At 50.0% G+C, this 20,236-nt stretch overlaps 1 protein-coding gene across 1 annotated transcript in view; it reads left to right on the forward strand.

Annotated features, from left to right (window-relative positions):
- The window catches only part of sdk2b (sidekick cell adhesion molecule 2b), an 86,347-nt gene that overhangs the window by 35,468 nt on the left and 30,643 nt on the right, over positions 1 to 20,236 (forward strand). Inside the window, exons 9-26 of the mRNA XM_036549816.1 lie at positions 1,476 to 1,592; positions 1,765 to 1,932; positions 2,448 to 2,550; positions 3,499 to 3,675; positions 4,850 to 4,986; positions 5,485 to 5,632; positions 7,133 to 7,273; positions 8,036 to 8,217; positions 9,536 to 9,651; positions 11,106 to 11,301; positions 12,385 to 12,483; positions 12,579 to 12,770; positions 15,344 to 15,465; positions 15,605 to 15,714; positions 16,282 to 16,432; positions 17,233 to 17,470; positions 19,192 to 19,307; positions 20,004 to 20,193. Of these exons, the coding sequence (XP_036405709.1) occupies positions 1,476 to 1,592; positions 1,765 to 1,932; positions 2,448 to 2,550; positions 3,499 to 3,675; positions 4,850 to 4,986; positions 5,485 to 5,632; positions 7,133 to 7,273; positions 8,036 to 8,217; positions 9,536 to 9,651; positions 11,106 to 11,301; positions 12,385 to 12,483; positions 12,579 to 12,770; positions 15,344 to 15,465; positions 15,605 to 15,714; positions 16,282 to 16,432; positions 17,233 to 17,470; positions 19,192 to 19,307; positions 20,004 to 20,193 (2,703 nt within the window). The remainder of the gene's footprint in view (positions 1 to 1,475; positions 1,593 to 1,764; positions 1,933 to 2,447; positions 2,551 to 3,498; positions 3,676 to 4,849; positions 4,987 to 5,484; positions 5,633 to 7,132; positions 7,274 to 8,035; positions 8,218 to 9,535; positions 9,652 to 11,105; positions 11,302 to 12,384; positions 12,484 to 12,578; positions 12,771 to 15,343; positions 15,466 to 15,604; positions 15,715 to 16,281; positions 16,433 to 17,232; positions 17,471 to 19,191; positions 19,308 to 20,003; positions 20,194 to 20,236) is intronic.

Raw genomic sequence — 20,236 nt, forward strand, 5'->3', positions numbered from 1 at the left:
TCTGTGTCTCCTAATGTCTCGTTCTCTACTCCCATGACTTGCCTGTGTGTCTCCTGATGTCTCATTCTACATTTCATTGCCTCTCTGTGTGTACCACTGTATGATTCCACACTCCTGTTACCTGTGGGCGCCTCGTCTGTCTCGTAACTGTCTCGTTCGATTCTCCCGTCACCTTTCTGTGTTCCGTTGTCTCACTCTGTCTGACTCTCACACTTACCTCTCTGTGTGTCCTGATTTCTCATTCTGTACTCCCTGTGTGCCCTCTGAGTCTCCTGCTGTCTCTGCTACCATCTACTACTGTCTATCTACTACTACTATCCTCTTTTTACCTTGCTACGACTATGCTTACAGACACACAGTGTTCCTGATAATGGTCCTTGCCCTGGATGAGGGTCATATTCTGTATGGGCCGTTTACGTGCGCTATGAAATACGACCAGCGATAATACGCCTGCATTTGTGGTAATCGGAGTATCCTGAATCAGCCCTGTAAAGAACCGGCATCAGTTGACCCTCTAATTATCTTGTTTGTGAGAATGGCTCAGGAGATACTCCTTTTTTGTATCATCTTGCACTGTTTGTTCAGCACTTTGCTCAACACAAAAATAGCTCACTACAAATAATTGTCCTCCCATAATTCCAAAAAGCAAGCTTTTTTGGTAGCCAGGATAGTTAGCTAGTAAGTCAATCTTTGACCCATGATTCCTTTGTGTTAAAACATGCTCAGCATAAGCGTACAGGAGGAACATTCTGAACAGGGTGTTTACGTGACTCAGTGTCTCTCGTGTGCACGCTCTCTGTCTGCTTCCACGCTCCTATCACATCTTCGTGTGTTTCTCCTGCTGCCTCATTCTATGCTCCTGGGCTCCCCGTCGCCTCCCGCTCCCTCTGTCTCTCCCACCACGTCCTCTTTCGCTGCTCCGGTTACCTCATTCTCTTTCTGCCTCTGCATCTCTGCTGCTGTCAGGATTTTTTTTTTTTTTTTTTGTGACGTGTCTGCTTTTTACCATGACACCAGGATATGATTAATGGCCCGCTGTGCGTGAGAAAGAGAGCTTTTTCAGAGAAGTCTCCGGCTCTCTCTTTGGGTTCTCATCTTACAGAATAAAAAGAAGATAAAAAAAAAACCGCTGTCACCGAGCTGAGTGCTCCGTTAATCTTGTGAGTGTTAGTTATTAAACATCTCTCTACACAAAGAATTCTCCACAAAAGCCCCCCTCAGTGTGCTGCTCCACCGTAGCGGTCGACTCCTTTTGGCTTTAGATCTTATTCCAAAGGAATCTTCCTCTCTGTGTGTGTCCACTTGTAGCTGTGCGTGCCCCTCTCTTGCCTGTGTTTGTCTTCTTGTGTGTGTTCTCTGTTCCTTTTACCTGTGTAAGTCCTCCGTCAGCTGTGTGTTTCCTGTCTCTTACCTATGTGTATCCTCTCTCACCTGTGTGTCCTGTCTCTTACCTGTGTGTGTCCTCCCTGTCGCAGGTATCGCCCCCAACATCACCGCCGGCCCATCGGACAGCACGGTGATCGACGGCATGTCCGTCATCCTGCACTGCGAGACCTCCGGCGCCCCCCGGCCCGCCATCACCTGGCAGAAAGGTGAGACGCGGGCCCCATCTCACAGCAGCAGCCCGCAGGGTCACACATCGAGATCCCAGTTCAATCTCACCAGCATCGCCCCAGCTTCAGGGCTATGAAAATATAAACAGTGATAAATATCGGGTCGGAGGAGCGAGCGTCATTAGCGCTGATGTCATCTGCCCGTCCGCAGGTGAGCGAATCCTGGCCAGCGGCTCTGTCCAGTTGCCCCGTTTCACCCTGCTGGAGTCCGGCAGCCTGCTCATTAGCCCCTCCCACATCTCGGACGCCGGCACCTACACCTGCATGGCCAGCAACTCCCGAGGCATCGACGAGGCCGCTGCTGACCTGGTGGTCTGGGGTAAGAGATGTCTGTCCTACAGTACGTCGTGTGTTTGAAGCCTCCCTCTGTCCCTCCGATCTACAGTACATCGTGTGCTTAAAGCCTCCCTCTGTCTCTCTGATCTACTGTACGTAATGTGTTTAAAGCCTGCCTTTCTGTCTGGTCTACAGTACATTTTGTGTTTAAAGCCTCACTCTTTCTCTGATCTACCAACAGTGCGTTGTGTGTATAAAGCCTCCCTCTTTCTCTGATCTACCAACAGTGCGTTGTGTGTATAAAGCCTCCCTCTTTCTCTGATCTACCAACAGTACGTTGTGTGTATAAAGCCTCCCTCTCTTTCTCTGATCTGTAGTACTTTGTGTGTTCACTTTCCCTCTCTCTCTGGTCTACAGTACAGAACACACTTCACCACCTTCTCCTGTCTCTCTGATTTACAGTACATCCTGTGTTCACAGCCTCCCCCTGTCTGTCTGATCTACAGCACGGCATTGGCTCACAGCCTCCCTCTGTGTCCCTGTGTGTTTCATCTGCAGCTCGAACCCGCATCACCAGCCCGCCCCAGGACCAGAGCGTCATTAAAGGGACGAAGGCCACCATGACCTGTGGGGTGACCCACGACCCCAGCGTTACCGTCAGGTAAGGCAGCATCGCGCGCGTCCCGCAGTACCCAGGGGAAGCCACAGCGAACAGGTAGAGATGGCAGTGATTCTGCCGTGCAGTTCTCGGGTGCTGTGGTCACAACTGTTCTGGACTGGGTTCCGCTACAGCCATTAGCTTTGCTCACTGCCTCCTACTCACATGATCTCTGTTACCGCACCACAGTCCAAAGGCACAGTGTGTAGTATCATTCTGAACGCTGGCCAAATGATGTCTTTTTTACCTCCTTTGTATCCAGCTTATCTGGCTTTCACGGTCCGTTTTGTTGTGACAAGTGTTGTATTTGAATCTGTTGATCAAAATATAGACAGACGGGCAGACGGAAAAATAATATTATTTCAGTGCTTAACACATGAAGTGAAAGTGAAGCACTGTCTCATGTATAATTATACATGTGGATATGTGCCTCAGGGCTGTGTGTAATTATTTATGTGGAGTTTCTGGGTATGTGCACCGTATTTAGAGTGGTATAGATCTTATATGGTATGTATTGCATTGCACTTGTTGATCTAGGCACGCACTTTCAATCTCAGCACTATGTCTGGCACTGACGCTTGTTCATATGTGGTTTGCGGTGTCCTGTTTGTGCAACTTTCCATGCCGCTTTATTAGATGCAATTTGTAAGTGGCTCTGGATGAGAGCGCCGGCTAAATGACAATAATGTAATGTAACGCGAAGCAACAGAGAAAATTAGAGATAAACAAGCTCGCCCGTGAGCGTAAGCGAGTGTGTGTGACAGCGAGTGTGTGTGTGTGTATGCGCGAGTGTGTGTCTTTGTGACAGTGTGTGCGCGTGTGTGTGTGTGCATGTGTGTGTGTGCATTTGTGTGTGTGTGTGTGTGTGTGTATGTGTGTGTGTGCACTGAGGGTCTGTTAGCTGTGTCAGTCAGTCGCAGAGGGTACGTCATGTGATAACGTTTTCCCCAGGTATGTGTGGGAGAAGGAGGGCACGGTGCTCAACGCCCAGTCCATCCCCCGCATCCGAATCGACGCCGACGGCACGCTGCACATCTCCCAGACCTGGTCGGGCGACATCGGGACCTACACCTGCAGGGTCACCTCCGTGGGGGGCAACGACTCCCGTAGCGCACACCTGCGTGTCAGGTAAGGCTGACCCCCCCTCCCCAGACCACTAACACTCCCTACCCCTTCCACATCTCTTTCTCTCCCTTTTTCTCTCTCTCTTTCTCTCTCTTTCTCTCTCTCTTTCTCTCTCTCTCTTCAACATCTTTCTGCATACTTCCAAAGCCTACTATTTGTTAATTTTCTTTGGCAGCAGTGTTTCATGGGGTTTTAAGGTTATAGGTTTAATTCCCAAATGGGGCAATGCCATTATACCAGTGAACAAGGTGTTTAATCTGAAATTCTTCACTAAATATCCAGCCGTGTAAAGGCAGAATAATCGAAACTGTAAGTTGACCTGAGTATGGGCATCAGCCAACCGTTCAAATGACCATAAAAACATATGATAAATAGAAACAGTAAAAAAAAAACACCCTTTGTCCATCTGTATCTGCCTTTCTGTCCTTCACATCTGCACGCGCCTTCGGTCCTTTATCCTGTATGTCTGCACTCTCTCCCTCCTCGATCCTCCTCTTTCTGTTCCCCCCTCAGACTCAATTTTCAGATCTCCTCTCCCACCTAATCATCCTCACTTACCGTCTGTCAGTTTCCCTGGCAACCTTGACCTAGCAGAGGCCCTCTCCTCTCCCCTCAACACACACACACACACACTCCCTCCCAACGCTCCCCCCTGACTCCCCCTGCCCCCGAACCCGATGTGTGAGAGGGAGGGGTGCGTAGATGGATGTCAGGGGTGTAGAGAGATGTGCTCTGGCTACATGCAGTCTTGTTTTGTCTGTTACGCTCTCTTTCTTTCTTTTGTCACGCTGTTGTTCTGCTTGACTCCCTCCTGCTTTGCTTTCCCGAGTGGTTTAATAAATGGGCTTTTAAGAGTCGTAATAGTAATCACAATTACTTTATCTGCGCAGCACCCGCCGTGCTTTTAGTACAAGGTGCTTTGCATGGAGGGATAAAAGCAAGCAAAGGCAGGAAATGATAATCATAAAAAAGAGAGGAAGTGTATAACGAAGAACACAAATAGATAAAAATATGTATAACAACAGACAAAAACAAAGCAAAAGTAACAATATCAAATAACAGTTCAAAATATGTGAATATATGTATAAGATAGACATTGATACACCAAAACGAATGCAATACAAACCTCTGTCTCTTTCTCTCTCTCTCTCTCTCTCTCTCCCTCTCTCTCTTGCAGGCAGCTTCCCCATGCACCAGAGAACCCTGCTGCCATGCTGAGCGCCACAGAGAAGAGGGCCATCAACCTGACCTGGGCCAAGCCCTTTGACGGGAACAGCCCCCTCATCCGCTACATCCTGGAGGTGTCTGAGAACAGTGAGTTACGGGGGAACCCCCTGGAGCTCGGGAGCGGAGAGAGTGGAGAGGCTGCGGGGGGGGGGGGGGGGGTTATTGGGGCAGGTAGAGAGAGGAGAGTGAGGCTAACGGGGGGTGGGGGGGTGGGGGTACGGTAGAGAGGGGGTAGTGGAATTACTGGTAGAGGTAGTGAAGATATTGGGATTGCTGCCGGATTTAGAGTGGAGAGAATGGCATTACTGGAGAAAGTGGGATCACTACTGAACGTGAGAGTGGAGAAAGTGTCCTTACTGGAGGTGTTTGAGTGGGGAGAGTAGTATTACTATAGGAGTTTGAGTGGGGACAGTGAGATTACTGGAGATGTTTGAGTGGGGGTAGTAAGATTACCGGAGGAGGCAGAGTGGAGATAGTGGAGTGGGGAGAGTTACAGAGATTACTGGGAGAGATTGCCTCAAATGGCAGGCTGTAATTCTGCTTTTCCTCAGTCTGTCTGTCTGTATCTCTGTCTGTCTGTCCCAGATGCTCCCTGGACAGTGCTCCTGGCCAACATCGAGCCGGAGTCCACCGGAGTGACTGTGAGCGGCCTCATCCCAGCACGGTCCTATCAGTTCAGGCTCTGCGCGGTCAACGATGTGGGCAAAGGCCAGTTCAGCAAGGAGACTGATCGGTGAGTGGGGGCGGGGCAGCTGATTCTGAGTGTCACTTAGCCATGATGCACCTTACCCCACCGCCACACTCAGAGCCGGGATATCGGTCTCTAATTCTCCATCTCTGAGCTCCCCTCCCAGCCACTCAGGTGGTCTCGTTTACCTCTGGGGTTCAGAGAGTAAGATGTTGTACACGGCTCTGTGTGTATGTGTGTTTGCAACTGTGTGTGATGTGTATGTGTGTGTGTTTGTCTTATTTGGAAGCCACTCTGGGTAAGAGCGTTTGCTAAATGACGTAATGTAATGTTTGTGTATCTGTGTGAGTGTGTGAATGTGCATATGTACCTTTATGTGTGTGTACCGTTTGCCTGCACATGTTTGTGTGTGTGTTTGCGTTTGTGTAAATGTGTGTGTGTGTGTTCATGTGTGCATATCTGTGCACGTCTGTATCTGTGTTATTGTGTGTGTGCATGTTTTTCTGCATTACTCTGTATGTGTTTTTTACATGCAAGGGTTTGTGTAAGTGTGTGTGTTGTGTGTTTTTATATGTGAGAATCAATGTTACTGTGTGCGTGCTTATCTGTGTGTGTACTGTTTGTGCTCTCTTGTTTGTGTGTGTATCTGGAAATGCATATTTGTGTGTGTGTGTGTGTGTCTGTGTGTCTGTGTTACTCCATGTGTGCGTGTCTGCATTACCTTGTGAGTGTACTGTTTGTACTCGCCTGTTTGTGTGTGTAACTGTATATGCATATTTGTGTGTGTGTGTGTGTGTGTGTGTGTGTGTGTCTGCGTTACTCTGTGTACTGTTTGTACGCTCCTGTTTGCTTGCTTATGTGTGAGAGCGTCTCGGTGAGCATCCAGCGAGCTGGTCCCGGCTCCCTCTCTCTCTCTCTCTCGGCTCTGTGACTCAACTGCAGAGTCGTGGCGGTGGAGAGGGGAACTGAAGTGACTCACACCTTCAAACGCACTGGGCTCCCCGGGGACCTCTCCGTCTTAGATGAGCTCCCAACACAAATCAGAGGCGCTGATGTCTACGCAGGCGAGGCCTCCAAACCCCCCCCCCCCCCCCCAAACAAAACAGAGGGCTTCAGAGGGATCTCAGCATGCTGCTTTTGATTCCATATCGAATTATCTCGGCTTTTGCCCCACAACATAATCTTCGCCTCTGGTATTAGTGACAGAAAAGAATATCAAGCCGCCCGGCCCAAATCGATTCGGGAAGCTTTGATTTTTCTCTGTGTCCCACTCCACGTACGCGCTACGTGTGTTCCTTGATTGCCTCCTCGCAGGGATATTCAGGTTTCTGCGGAGACGCTTCGGCATGCGGGTTCTTGTTTTGACAGACGGCGTCGTACGTGACAGGCTTACAGCGGTCATGCTACGTGCATACCAACAGGCAGGCGGGCGGGCTCCTGCTCTCTGACCCGGAGAAGCAGAAGGGAGGCAGATCCTCCAGACGAAAGCTTCGCCCACGTGCTCTCGTCGTTTGACACGTTATCTATCCACACCCCCCCTTGCAGATTGTCCCTGCCGGAGGAGCCCCCCAGTGCACCCCCGCAGAACGTCATTGCCAGCGGACGCACCAACCAGTCCATCATGATCCAGTGGCAGCCCCCTCCAGAGAGTCACCAGAACGGGCTCCTGCGGGGGTACTCTGTACGGTAAGCGCCACCACGCACCCCCCTCTCCTGAGACCATACAAGCGCAGAGCATCAGCACAGGCACATCTGCGAACCCCCACACATCCGCTACGTCCCAGCAGGCTCACACAGCCTTCACACTTCAGAGGCGCGCAAAGCTGGGGCGTGTCTCGCTTTGGTGCCAGCATTCTTTTTTTTGTTGTTGGAAAAGAGACGCTGTCACGGGCAGGTGGGCTTTTTGGGTGAATTTTGTACTGTCCACGCTGCCGTTCTTGTGCTCCACTGAGGTGCCTCTGAGGTTGGATGCTCTGTTCTAGTCCTTGACTTTGTTACAGCTGCCTTTGAAGGGAGGATATGTAGTTAGTTTATTGACTTTGTCACTGTTCACAACAGACAGATAGCACAGTTATTTCCCATCATCCATCCCATCTCGGGTGTGTACTGCCAGCCCTCGGTGGGACATTATCCAATGTAGACACTCGGTTGACACGAGCTTGAAAACAATTTTCAAATGAAGGCAATCCATCGGCAGAATGTTGAAATCATTGTCCAAAAAAGACACTTTGTTGGCATGACGTCGAACACATTGTCCAATAACGACACTTTGTTGGCTTGATGCTGAAAGCATTGTCCAATAAAGACGCTTTTGTTGGCATGATGCTGAAAACATTATCCAATAAAGACACTTTGTTGGCATGATGTGTTGAACGCATTGTCCAACAGAGACACTCAGCTAGCCCGATGTTGACAGCGTTGCTCCGTTACGTTATCTCCCGATGTCAGGTACTGCTTGGCCGGTCTGCCGGTGGGCTACCAGTACAAGAACATCACCAACCCGGACGTGACGAACCTGCTGCTGGAGGACCTCATCATCTGGACCAACTACGAGATAGAGGTGGCCGCCTACAATGGGGCAGGGCTTGGGACCTTCAGCCACAAGGTGACTGAGTGGACCCTGCAAGGAGGTGAGGACGACCTCTCAAAAACTCTGATAGACTGATAGAACTCCTGTTTTCCACAAACTTCAATCAATCAATCAATCGATCAATCTTAATTAATCAATCAATTGATCTATCTTAATTTTCCTGTCAAGATAATAATTTATCTATCAATCAATCTATCTATATAACTGTCTATCTATAATACTATCTATCGATCTATCTGTCTGTCTGTTTGTCTATCTGTCTATATATCTATCTATCTGTTGTTTCTTTGATTTGTATCAAAACAGTCCATACCTCTCCAGCAAACCGTACAATACATTTCACAGTTACTCACTTCAGGCAGCAAATACTGTTTTTGTATAAAGTTTGCTTAAAAAGAGAATGAGAATGAAAAAGTATGCAGAACTACAGCGCACAATACGGTTCACAGTAAAACAGAGCGGAACAGTACATCTATTGCTAGGTCCTACTCAACAGTTTGCCTGCAGCATCCCACTGTTGGGATTCTTCTAAAGCACATAACAGAAGGCATTAAAAAAACATTGCTACAAAAACACATGAAACCAGTCCCTGCTGAAGGTGATGCTGGTGTTTCGTTGTTCCCAAGGGTAAATCTCTTGAGAAGGATGTCATGCAAGATGAAGCTGCTGTATTTCCCTATGCTATTGAACATCAGCTGAATTCCCAGTGCAAATTATGAAAAACTGACACTGACAACACCGTTTTTTTTTTGTTGGATAGCCAACTTGGTGTGGGTTGTATGTCATTGTTGAAGCTGCAAGTGCTCTGATTTGCTGGTTGGTAATGAAGGTTCTTGAAGGGGCGTGGTCTAAAACAGCATAGGAACCCCTGTTTCTGACCAGAACCTCCTAGATGGAGAATGGGAAGAACCCTCGAGCCGAATATTAGGTTGTAACAGAAAATCTGTGCTGATAACTTCAAACAGAACATGCAGTTCAGATGTTGAGCCGATACATTTGTGTTTTTTCCCCTGCAGTCAGTTCCAGGACAGAGGAGCGAGGCTTTAGGATGGGTTGGTGCGGGGGGGGGGGGGGGGGGGGGTGGACAACATCAATAGGCTATTCTCTATATCCCAGGGGAATGTCCGGCGCAAAAACTATTTCTCCTACCTGCCCTGACTTGTGGTAAAGCTGTCAGCGTGATCGATGGTGCTATCGGTGTTGAGCCGGTCAGGGCCTCTGCAGATTGGGTGATATCCTCAGAGATGGGAACGACAGGAACAGCCAGGTCTGGACCTGAGTGGATTTTAATCGTGACCTCCCTTGCCCCAACTCTCCCCAACACTTACCCGCCCCCCATCCCTCCTTCCTTCCCACAGTGCCAACCATCGCCCCGGGCAACGTGCAGGCAGAGGCGGTCAACTCCACTACCATTCGGTTCACCTGGACCGCCCCCAGCCCCCAGTTCATCAACGGCATCAACCAGGGCTATAAGGTGAGCAAAAACCCTCCCCTTTCGCGCTCTGCCTTTTTTTAACAGCCCCCTCTGTGTGCGGACGTTGTGTACCCTGTTGTCCATGCTGAGTAATTCCACCACCGTCCACATGACAAATCTGGTGGGACCATAGAGAAACTGGAACACTGCCCTCTGGTTGCAACAGCGCCACAGTGTGGCAAGGAAGACCCGCAGCGCTTCTGCCTTTAACTGCAAGATTGCCTGTACCTTTCCGGCAGCTTTTTTCTCTCCCGCATCTCTGGATCTCCCGCACCTGTGCTGCATCCGCCCCGCCTCTCTCCGTCGTCTGTCCCCCGTCTGTCTGCGTGGACTTTTCCGTTTACCCTGCACCCTCCTCATCCCTCACTGTCCTCTCTGTCTTCTCCGTAGCTTCTGGCCTGGGAGAAGCTGGATAGAAAGAGCCTGACCACCATCACAGTAACCGCTCATCCCTCAATGGTCTCACTTCCTGTTTCCTGTTCCCATTACTGCACACCCCCCCCCCAACCCCATATTGTTCCACTTGCCCTGTTCTACCCACTCCAGCCAGTAGATGGCACAATTTCCTCTGCTTCTCTATCCTAGAACATAAGACAAGAGTGTGTCTTGTTCGAGTTTTTCCACAGTTAGGACATGCCTAACACCAGGATGCCACTTGTAATATCCCTCAGACAACAGAAACTCTTCCATTAGCATTTGTATACAGCACCCTTGTAAGTACTGACAGCACTGAACAGTGTAAAAGGAGAAAGGTTGAACAAGGCTCTCATTCTGCTGTAGGCTGCACATGTTGTAACTCATTAGGAGCTGCGCTTGATTCCAGCTCATTTCTCATGGCAGACTTTACATGAGAACCAAAACTTCTCTCTCTCCCCCACTGCTGGAGAGAATGAGTTAATCAGAATTTCAGGAAGGGGTGGGGACAGAGCGTTGGTGGTGGGGGGGTGGGGGGGGTAGTCCCCAGAGAGACGGCCACTGAGTGTGTTAGGGGGCAGGGAATCTGTATGCACGTCACATTCAGTGGTTTTCGGTGCCAGCACGCTACTTTTTCCCAGGGAGAAACCTTCTGCTGGAAGACAGAAAAATTTCATCACGACACAGTTGCCAAGGGGAACAGCCCCTTGAACACTTAATCACAATTCACTGCTTTGGCTGCCATTCCAGAAAATGGATGCAGTTATTCTGAGTTAGTTCTTTGGTACTGTGCTCCTGTTCTCAGGGTGGCTTTTCTGTATGGGCTGACTCCAGATCAGCCAGTTGTCCCTCACTCAGTTACTCAGTGATGCTTCCTACTGGCCCCAGCACAATGAACAGGAAATGACACCCAAGAGTGCATCCACACAAGAAGAGCTGGGCAAGGGTTCTCTTGAGAGCATAGTGTTTGATAGAATTAAACCCTTTTTCTGTCATTGTTGTTGTCCCTGCTCAAGTGTTCCTCTCCTTTTTTTTTTCAGCTGTTGGCATGGGAACCGGGTCAGGAGGAGGAGGTTACCGTGGTGACGGTGCGGCCCAACTTCCAGGACAGCGTCCACGTGGGCTACATCACGGGGCTGAAGAAGTTCACGGAGTACTACACCTCGGTGCTGTGCTTCACCACGCCCGGCGACGGCCCCCGGAGTCCGCCGAAAGCGCTGCGCACGCATGAGGACAGTAAGTGTCACTGACGACACTGGTGCCGGGGTACAGACATGGTCTACAGACAGCGGGCACAGGCATGGTCTATAGACAGCGGGCACAGACATGGTCTACAGACAGCGGGCATAGGCATGGTCTACAGACAGCGGGCATAGGCATGCTCTACAGACAGCGGGCACAGACATGGTCTACAGACAGCGGGCACAGATATGGTCTACAGACAGCGGGCACAGACATGGTCTACAGACAGCGGGCACAGATATGGCCTATGCACACTGAATAGAGATTTTAGGCACAGACACATTCTACAGACACTGCATACAGACATGGTTTACAGACGTGATCTACAGACACGGGGTACAGACATGGCCTATACACACTGAATAGAGATCTTAGGCACAGACACATTCTAGAGACGCTGCATACAGACACAGTCTACAGACAAAGGGCAGACAATATGCACTGAATGCTGGGTACAGATACAGCTTACAGAGATCATGCTGGCAATAGATGTAACATGCAGATACTGGATGCCGACAGCAGGCACAGACATGGCACACACACACAGCCCACAGAAAAGGCTCATGGACACTTTCCTCTGCCACGGCTCACACACATGAACTGAACGTGACCTACCACAGACATGACCCTAATAACAGGCCTGCTGACATAAATAACTGACACAGGCAGCAGACAACGCCTGCAGACGACATCCACTGACGTGAACTCACACCACACCCAGGCCAAACACATAAACATACCACTCATTTAGTGAGCACAGGTCACACAAAGAAGCTCATTGCAGCAAATCAGCCATTCAGTTAAAGTGCCCTTCATGTGATGTCATGGTAAGGAAATACACTGTTTTATATTATTTGGAAGCTGCTCTGTGTAAGTGGCATGACCTTTGTTGCAGTGCTGTTGATTCCTGCAGCATGATATCCCACATGATAAATGGTCCATTAAAACTAATGTGCATTAACGCCATGCGTGGCCACTCAAAACTCTATGGTATCTGTGGTTGTTCACTCTGGGTGTGAGAGAGCTGGGTTGAATATCTGTGGTTTTATGTTAATTGAGACGCTCCTTTGTCCACAGCCCCTGGTGCCGTGGGCCACCTCAGCTTCACAGAGATCCTGGACACGTCTCTGAAAGTGAGCTGGAGGGAGCCGCACGAGAAAAACGGCATCCTTACAGGTACAGCCCACCTGCGCCGCACTCTACTCTACCCACCCCCCCCTCGGTCCGCAGGGACGCGTGACTCATCTGGCTGTGACTCCTCTCTCCGGCAGGGTACCGCATCTCCTGGGAGGAGTACAACCGCACCAACACGCGGGTCACCCATTACCTCCCCAACGTCACGCTGGAGTACAGGGTCACAGGCCTCACCGCGCTGACCACCTACACCATCGAGGTCGCCGGCATGACCTCTAAGGGACAAGGGCAGCTATCCTCCTCCACCATCTCCTCAGGCGTCCCTCCAGGTCAGCCCCAACGCCCCCGCACCACTCCTCGCCCTCCCCGCCTAGCCTTGCACACTACCCAGAATCCTTTGCACCTGTCACGCGCCTTCTTCCCGCAATAAAGAACGACCAGCTCGACACTCTCTCCTTGTTACCCGAACCAGACCCAAGTCAGGCAGAAGTTTATGTGATTGTAAAAATATCAGGCTGGAGTTGAGAGAGCGTGAGGCTGACTCGCAGGCAAAATCAAATCTGATGGCTCAGTCCTCAGGGTCCCTCAAGGTATAAATCCATTTTAAGGTCTATAAACCTCTCGGTGCCGAAACCTCAATTATATCGTATCATAGCGTAAGATTTGTTCTAGTCGGTTATTACTGACCCAGAAGTAGCATGGGAACTCAGTATCTTTAATGCAGTTAAATAAAGCTGTTATGATTAGCGCTCGACTGTGAAGTGCTCTGGGCCTTGAGTGATCGAGGAACCCCCCAACACCTGCCGTGGGGTTGCTTCATCCCCACCTCCCACGTCTCGATGAGAGCGTCCCCGGGCCCCCTCTAACAAGATGAAGGAGGTGATTTTCCATTCTGGGCGCGGCGCCCGTCTCATTAAATTATTCGCAAGTGCCCATTGCCTCCGCGGTGAAAAATGAGGGCCGTTTGCGCTCAGCGAATGGTGCTCAATTACGGGGGCTCCGGAGTGCTCCGTCACCTGCACAGTGGTCCCCTCCACAGCGGTCCCCTCCGAAACCTGCCTTTCCCAGCGCTACCTCGAAACACAGCGGATTAACACACAGCTCGGCTCAATCTTAATGTCCGGGTTTGAGTGTGTGTGCCCGTGTGTGTGCCCGTGTGTGTGCCCGTGTGTGTGTGTGTGTGTGTGTGTGTGTGTGTGTGTGTGTGTGTGCGTGTGTGTGTGTGTGTATGTGTGTATGTGTGTGTGTGTGTGTGGGGGGGGGGGGGTGCCTTTTCTCGCACGCAGTAATCGTCTCTGAAATCAGTCATGCACTCCCTGATGCGTATCACCAAGTCTGCCTCTTAGTTTCAGGGCCTTTGCGTGGCGTCTTAGCTGACCGAGTGCTGTAGGAAGTGTTTTTTTGTCATTTGACAGGTGTCATTCATCTTCATGTTGAAGTGTCTGAACGTACATATTAGATGGAGCGAGAATGTGAGGGACATTTTTCAGTCGACTCGGTGTAAATAGGACCTTGTCCCTTAGCTTCAGTGAACCTGTCCTGGTAAAACGGTGCGCAAGTCGTGACTCTGCTGTAGTGCTGTGTCTGTTTGTGTCACCAGAGGGCGATGTAGGGCAATAATAAGGTCCTTATTAAACTCGCTCCAGCTGTAGTACGATTTTTTCAGGGAGTTTCCAGACTCCTTTTTTGGCAGTGAAATTAAAACAGCTTTAGTCTTATTTTCCTTTTTGGCAGTATCAGCAGAGGACAGTTTCGGTCAGCGACATTGTCTTTGGAGTGGTGATTGACCCCTCTTTGACCTCTGACTGTTACATAATAGTCTCAAAGAGCATTTCTGGCTGTGCCCTTAAGTATCAGTAGTTTATCTTATGGCTGTCGTGAAATATGTTCATTGAAACTTGTAATAAAGTTTATTTTTAGTTGGATACACTCGGTATACATCACGTCTAAGCTGCTGCTGATGATGACGATGGTGAATTACATATATGCTATAGATGCTATGCTAAGATATTTCATTCTTAGTCAGATCAGTCATTTCTGCACCAGAACACTCACCACCCATCAGCACATACTGAAAAGGCTGGTTCATGTAGGCTGGATCCAACCAAGCCAAAAAGAAAACTTTCCAAGGGTTTCGTTTTCTAATAGAGCTATTCTAGGTGCCTATTAAATGAAAGATGTCACTGTAGGTTTCAAACTACTGTGAATCCTGTTATGTGAAAACAGTAACGCATTCAAACCCCTATAATTGCACACTGGAAAACTGCATACTTCACTTTATTGCACCTTATTTATATGCAGCTGTCCCGGCTTAATTCCGCTAGATTTACTCACTCCCCTCAGATTGGTGCTCTTGTTATATGAGGGAGGTCACAAAAGTCCCGAGCATTCACGGTTATGAGGAGTACACCGTGTGCCACGTAATCACAGGTGTATGAACAGCACAAGCGCAATTACGCAAATGCTGTTTAATGAGGGTGTCTTGTAAAAGCAGCAGATTCACTGGGCTCTGTGTGGTATCCTCCAGGCCCTGTCCTCTATATATCTCATTCGAATCACACCACGGAGCCAGGGAAGCCCGCCAAACTCCGGGCCCGGAAAGTCTGTGGAGAGGCACACGGCTGCCAGGGATACGTCTGAGTATTGTGCCCTGAGCCAGGCCGGGTATTCAGCTGTGTGGGAGCAGAGCGGTGTGGAAAATGTCACTGACCACAAACAGAGTCCAAACCAGGAGGAGTGACGAATGTTTCTGTGCCCTTTTTTTTCTGTGAATATGCCGTCCGGGGGTGGGAGGGAGGGGGGGGGGGACTGACGTGCTGCTGGAAACTGTGAGCAGGGTGCTTCCCTTAATCCCTCAATCGAACGTCACCTCACAAACCCCGACCTGCCTCTCCCTCCACAGAGCTGCCCGGCCCCCCCACCAACATGGCAATCTCCAACATCGGCCCCCGCTCCGTGACCCTGCAGTTCAAGCCCGGCTACGACGGCAAGACATCCATCTCGCGCTGGCAGGTGGAGGCGCAGGTGAGGCCCGGGCGGTCCCCCGAGGGGCAGGGGATGGGGATGCCCGAGCGGTGTGGTGCTGCTGCCGCCTGCTGTCTGTCCGAGCCCCTGCTTACCTCTGTCCGTCTGTCCGTCCGTCTGTCTGTCCTCTCCGGGGCAGATCGGAGTGATCGGAGAGAGCGAGGACTGGACCATGGTCCATCAGGTGCCCAACGAACCCGATGCCCGCTCCCTCGAGGTGCCTGGCCTCAACCCCTACACCTTCTACAGGTAACACAAACCACACACACCTGTTTATACACACTACATCTACAGATAACACAATCCACACACACCTGTTTATACACACTATATCTACAGATAACACAATCCACACACACCTGTTTATACACACTACATCTACAGGTAACACAAACCACACACACCTGTTTATACACACTACATCTACAGATAACACAATATACACACGCACCTGTTACAGGCACCTACATCTTCTACAGGTAACACAAACCACAAATGCTCCTGTTTATACATACTACATCTACAGATAACACAGTCCACACACACTTGTTACAGACTCCTACACCTGCTACAGATAACACAAACTGCTCATGTGACTGTTATACACCTACACCTGCTACAGTTAACACAAACTGATGCTGTGCTATTATAGCTATAATTTACCCCTAAAACCATTCTGCCCCCTCACTCATTTTGTAGTCAAACAAAGTGCTCCTCTATAAGAGGTATTTAAGCACAAAGTAAGCATATCGCAACACTGTAAAAATGCACTGAGAGGTTTCAGGTAATGAACCATTTCTCTGCACCTGTTCGCAGGTTCCGCATGCGCCAGGTTAACATCGTGGGCACCAGCCCCCCCAGCCAGCCGTCCCGGAAGATCCAGACCCTGCAGGCGCCCCCCGACATCGCCCCCGCCAACGTGACGCTGCGCACAGCCAGCGAGACCAGCCTGTGGCTGCGCTGGGTGGTACGTCCCCACGCCTGGAGTGGAAAAAATACGCACACACACACACACACACACACACACACCAAACACACACACACACACACACACACACACCAAACACACACACACAAATACACACACACACACACACACCAAACACACACACACAAATACACACACACACACACACACACACACACACACCAAACACACACACACAAATACACACACACACACACACCAAACACACACACACAAATACACACACACAAATACACACACACACACACACACACACACACCAAACACACACACACAAATACACACACACACACACACACCAAACACACACAAATACACACACACACACACACACACACACACACACACACACCAAACACACACACACAAATACACACACACACACACACACACACACCAAACACACACACACAAATACACACACACACACACACACCAAACACACACAAATACACACACACACACACACACACACACACACACACACACACAAATACACACACACACACACACCAAACACACACACACAAATACACACACACACCAAACACACACACACAAATACACACATACACAAACACGTACACTCAAAAGACACAGAAACATACACATACACCTTCATTCATTCATTCACTCACATATACACAAAGGTTCACAAAACACAAACACACATGCACATGTGCACATACAGGCACGGGCACACACACACACACACACACACACACACACACACATACATGTTTGTGCTGTAATTAACTGCACACTCCTCTGTGTACCAGCCTCTGCCTGAGTGGGAGTACAATGGAAACCCAGAGCTAGTGGGCTACCGGGTCCAGTACGCCCGCACCGGCTCGCAGGCCCGGGCTCTGACCCACGTCATCGCAGACCGCCTGGAGCGGGAGTTCACCATCGAGGACCTGGAGGAGTGGACTGAGTACGAGGTCCGAGTGCAGGCCCTCAACGGCATCGGAGCTGGACCCTGGAGCCAGCCCGTCAGAGGGAGAACCCGAGAGTCTGGTGAGCCTCTGACTGTCTCCCTCTTTCTCTCTCTGTGTCTCCTTCTCTCTGTCTCTCTCTCTCTGTCTCTCGCTCTCCTCTTCCTGGCTCCCTGTCTCCCTTTTCTCTCTCCCTTTCTCTCTCTCTACCTTTCCCTCTCCTCTCTCTGCATCCCTCTCTCTCCTACTTTCTCTCTCTCATTCCTCTCTTTCTCCCTCTCTCTCTTCTCTCTCCTTCTCTCTCTCCCTCTCTCTGTCTCTCTCCCTCTCTCTCCTACTTTCTCTCTCTCATTCCTCTCTCTCTCCCTCTCTCTCTCCTCTCCCTGACTTCCTCTCTCCTTATCTCTCTCTCTCTCATTATCACCTTGTTTCTCTGTTTCACTCTCTCTTTCTTACACCGTTTCCTTCTTTCAACCTCTCTCTTTCATGCACACACGCTTACAATGATACATCATTCCACATTAACACAATGCGCCTAATGCCATACATGCTTCACTGCACACTGACCTTTGCTGTATTATACTAGGTATAAAGCAGTTACCTCATGGAGGGATAATGGGTGTGTGTTCTTTTAGATTTACACATTGCGGTTTAAATGCACCTTATCCATTCTCTCCATTGATCTGCCTCACATGTGGCCAGTTTGGTTCTGTTTGTTCTTTTTAGCATCTGACCCTGTGGGGGACTATTGATGTTTCCCTCCCGGGCCTACATGGTTTTGCCCACTCGCATCCCCTCCCAAGCACTCTGCAGCCAGTCCTAACCAATTAGAGTTAGTAGGATTGGGAGGGCAGGGCTGCTTCAAGCTGACCAAGGAGTCTCATTGGCCCAAGCATGGGCCTGGGGCTCTCCTTCCCTGATTCTCTCTTACCATCTTCTGAAACCAGAGCCCAACCTGGACCGCCTCCGCAACTTGACTTGACTTGTCTGGTTGCCTCGGTTACCGGATTATGGGAAAGGTTGTCAGGAAATGAGGACCACGTGGGTGGATCCATCCGAAAGAATTCCTCATGGTCAGCACTTTGCCCCTGGTGCTCGGTGCCAGAGAATACCTCTGTCCTGTCCCATTTGGGAATGGGGTGCAACGCTGCCCCCGCCCCCCCTGGGTTCCTGACCTCATCATCACTGTCATTATCATTATTTGCTCAGAAAACATCCTTGTCCCGGGTAACTTACATAAGCTTGCAACAACCTAATATCTAATATTTGTACAGGCTTTACCAAAGCAATTCATACCATGCACAGGGATACAAAAACAGCACCCCACCTAGAATCCCTTGAAAATAGTTAGCGGTCATAATTTAGGATTGTGATAACCTAAGAGGTGATATGACCAGCATACCTGTTCCCTGCTTTCATAATTATACTCCCAAATGCTATCTGACCCCTGTACATCAGACAGGGGAACATTAAGATATTACAGGGGGCGACATCAAGATTGAGACAGTTGATTGTTTTGGTTTCTGTTCCGAAGGACCACCGCAAGGTTTCTCATTACACAGGGTTGTATAATATGCCTGTCTGTGTGGTGAGTGTTTAAAAGGCACTTTTTAAACCTGTGAGAAGTGTCTGAGTGGCTGAACGTGCTTTGTTGGTTTTATGGAGACGTTCAGAGAGTCATAAACCAGCTATAACCCTGTCGGAACGTGACAGCCGTGCTCCGCCCCGCTGATTGGCCTCTCGTAGGGACCCGTCTGCCCTCTGACCCCTCTCTCTCTCTCTCTCTCTCTCTCTCTGTCTCAGTCCCCTCTTGTGGCCCCACCAATGTCTCGGCCTTCGCCACCACCTCCAGCAGCATCCTGGTGCGATGGTTCGAGGTCCCAGAGCCCGACCGCAACGGACTCATCCTGGGGTACAAGGTGCGTCTGGTGCCTTTTGAGGGGCTCTCTTAGTGTAACTCACATTAGCCCCGTGAGGCTCTCTCGGAGGCTCGAATTTGTGTTGTTACTGTTGTTGAGCTGCTATCACACGCATTACATTACATTGCATTCATTTAGCAGACGCTCTTATCCAGAGTGACTTCCTTCACGAAAGAACAGACATGTATCAATTCAAGTTGAATAAGCAACAGTGTGAGAACAGGCTAACAACACTCCCAGACCAGAGTGTGAGCACAACACTGGTCAAGCCCTACCACAAGTTAACTTGTGCAACCCGACTAGACAAGGGAAGTCAAGTATGCTGCCATACATCAGTCAGTAGATCAGAAGACAGAATCCAAAACACATCGCAATACTGCACAAAAATTAAACAGCAGCTACTACAAGTAGCAGGTGTTGAGGGCAGGGATTGAGGTGGAACCGAGATGAAGTCTGAAGAAGTAGGTCTTCAGTCTGCGTCAGAACATGGCCAGTGATTCCACTGTTCTGACCCCCGTGGGGAGTTCTTTCCCCTACTGAGGGACCAGTACAGACAGGGACTGCACAGCAGAGGGTCTGTTAAAAAAACAAACCGGCTTCATTCTGCTGGTGATAGCCTTCAGTCTGTTTTTCTCCCTCTCCCTCTCCCTCTCTATCTCTCTTTCTCTCTCTCCTCTTCCCCCTCTCCCTCCTCAGGTGGTGTATAAGGAGAAGGACTCGGACTCGCCCCTGCAGTTCTGGACGGTGGAAGGCAACGCCAGTTACAGCGTGCAGCTGACCGGCCTGGGGAAGTACGTGCTGTACGAGATCCAGGTCCTGGCCTTCACCCGCATCGGGGACGGGATGCCCAGCGCCCCCCCGATCCTGGAGCGCACCCTGGATGACGGTAGGCACGGCGGGCACCCCGCCACACCCTGTCTGTCTGACTG

This window comes from Megalops cyprinoides, chromosome 1, assembly GCF_013368585.1.
Source record: "Megalops cyprinoides isolate fMegCyp1 chromosome 1, fMegCyp1.pri, whole genome shotgun sequence".
In the NCBI taxonomy this organism is placed as follows: Eukaryota; Metazoa; Chordata; class Actinopteri; order Elopiformes; family Megalopidae; genus Megalops; species Megalops cyprinoides.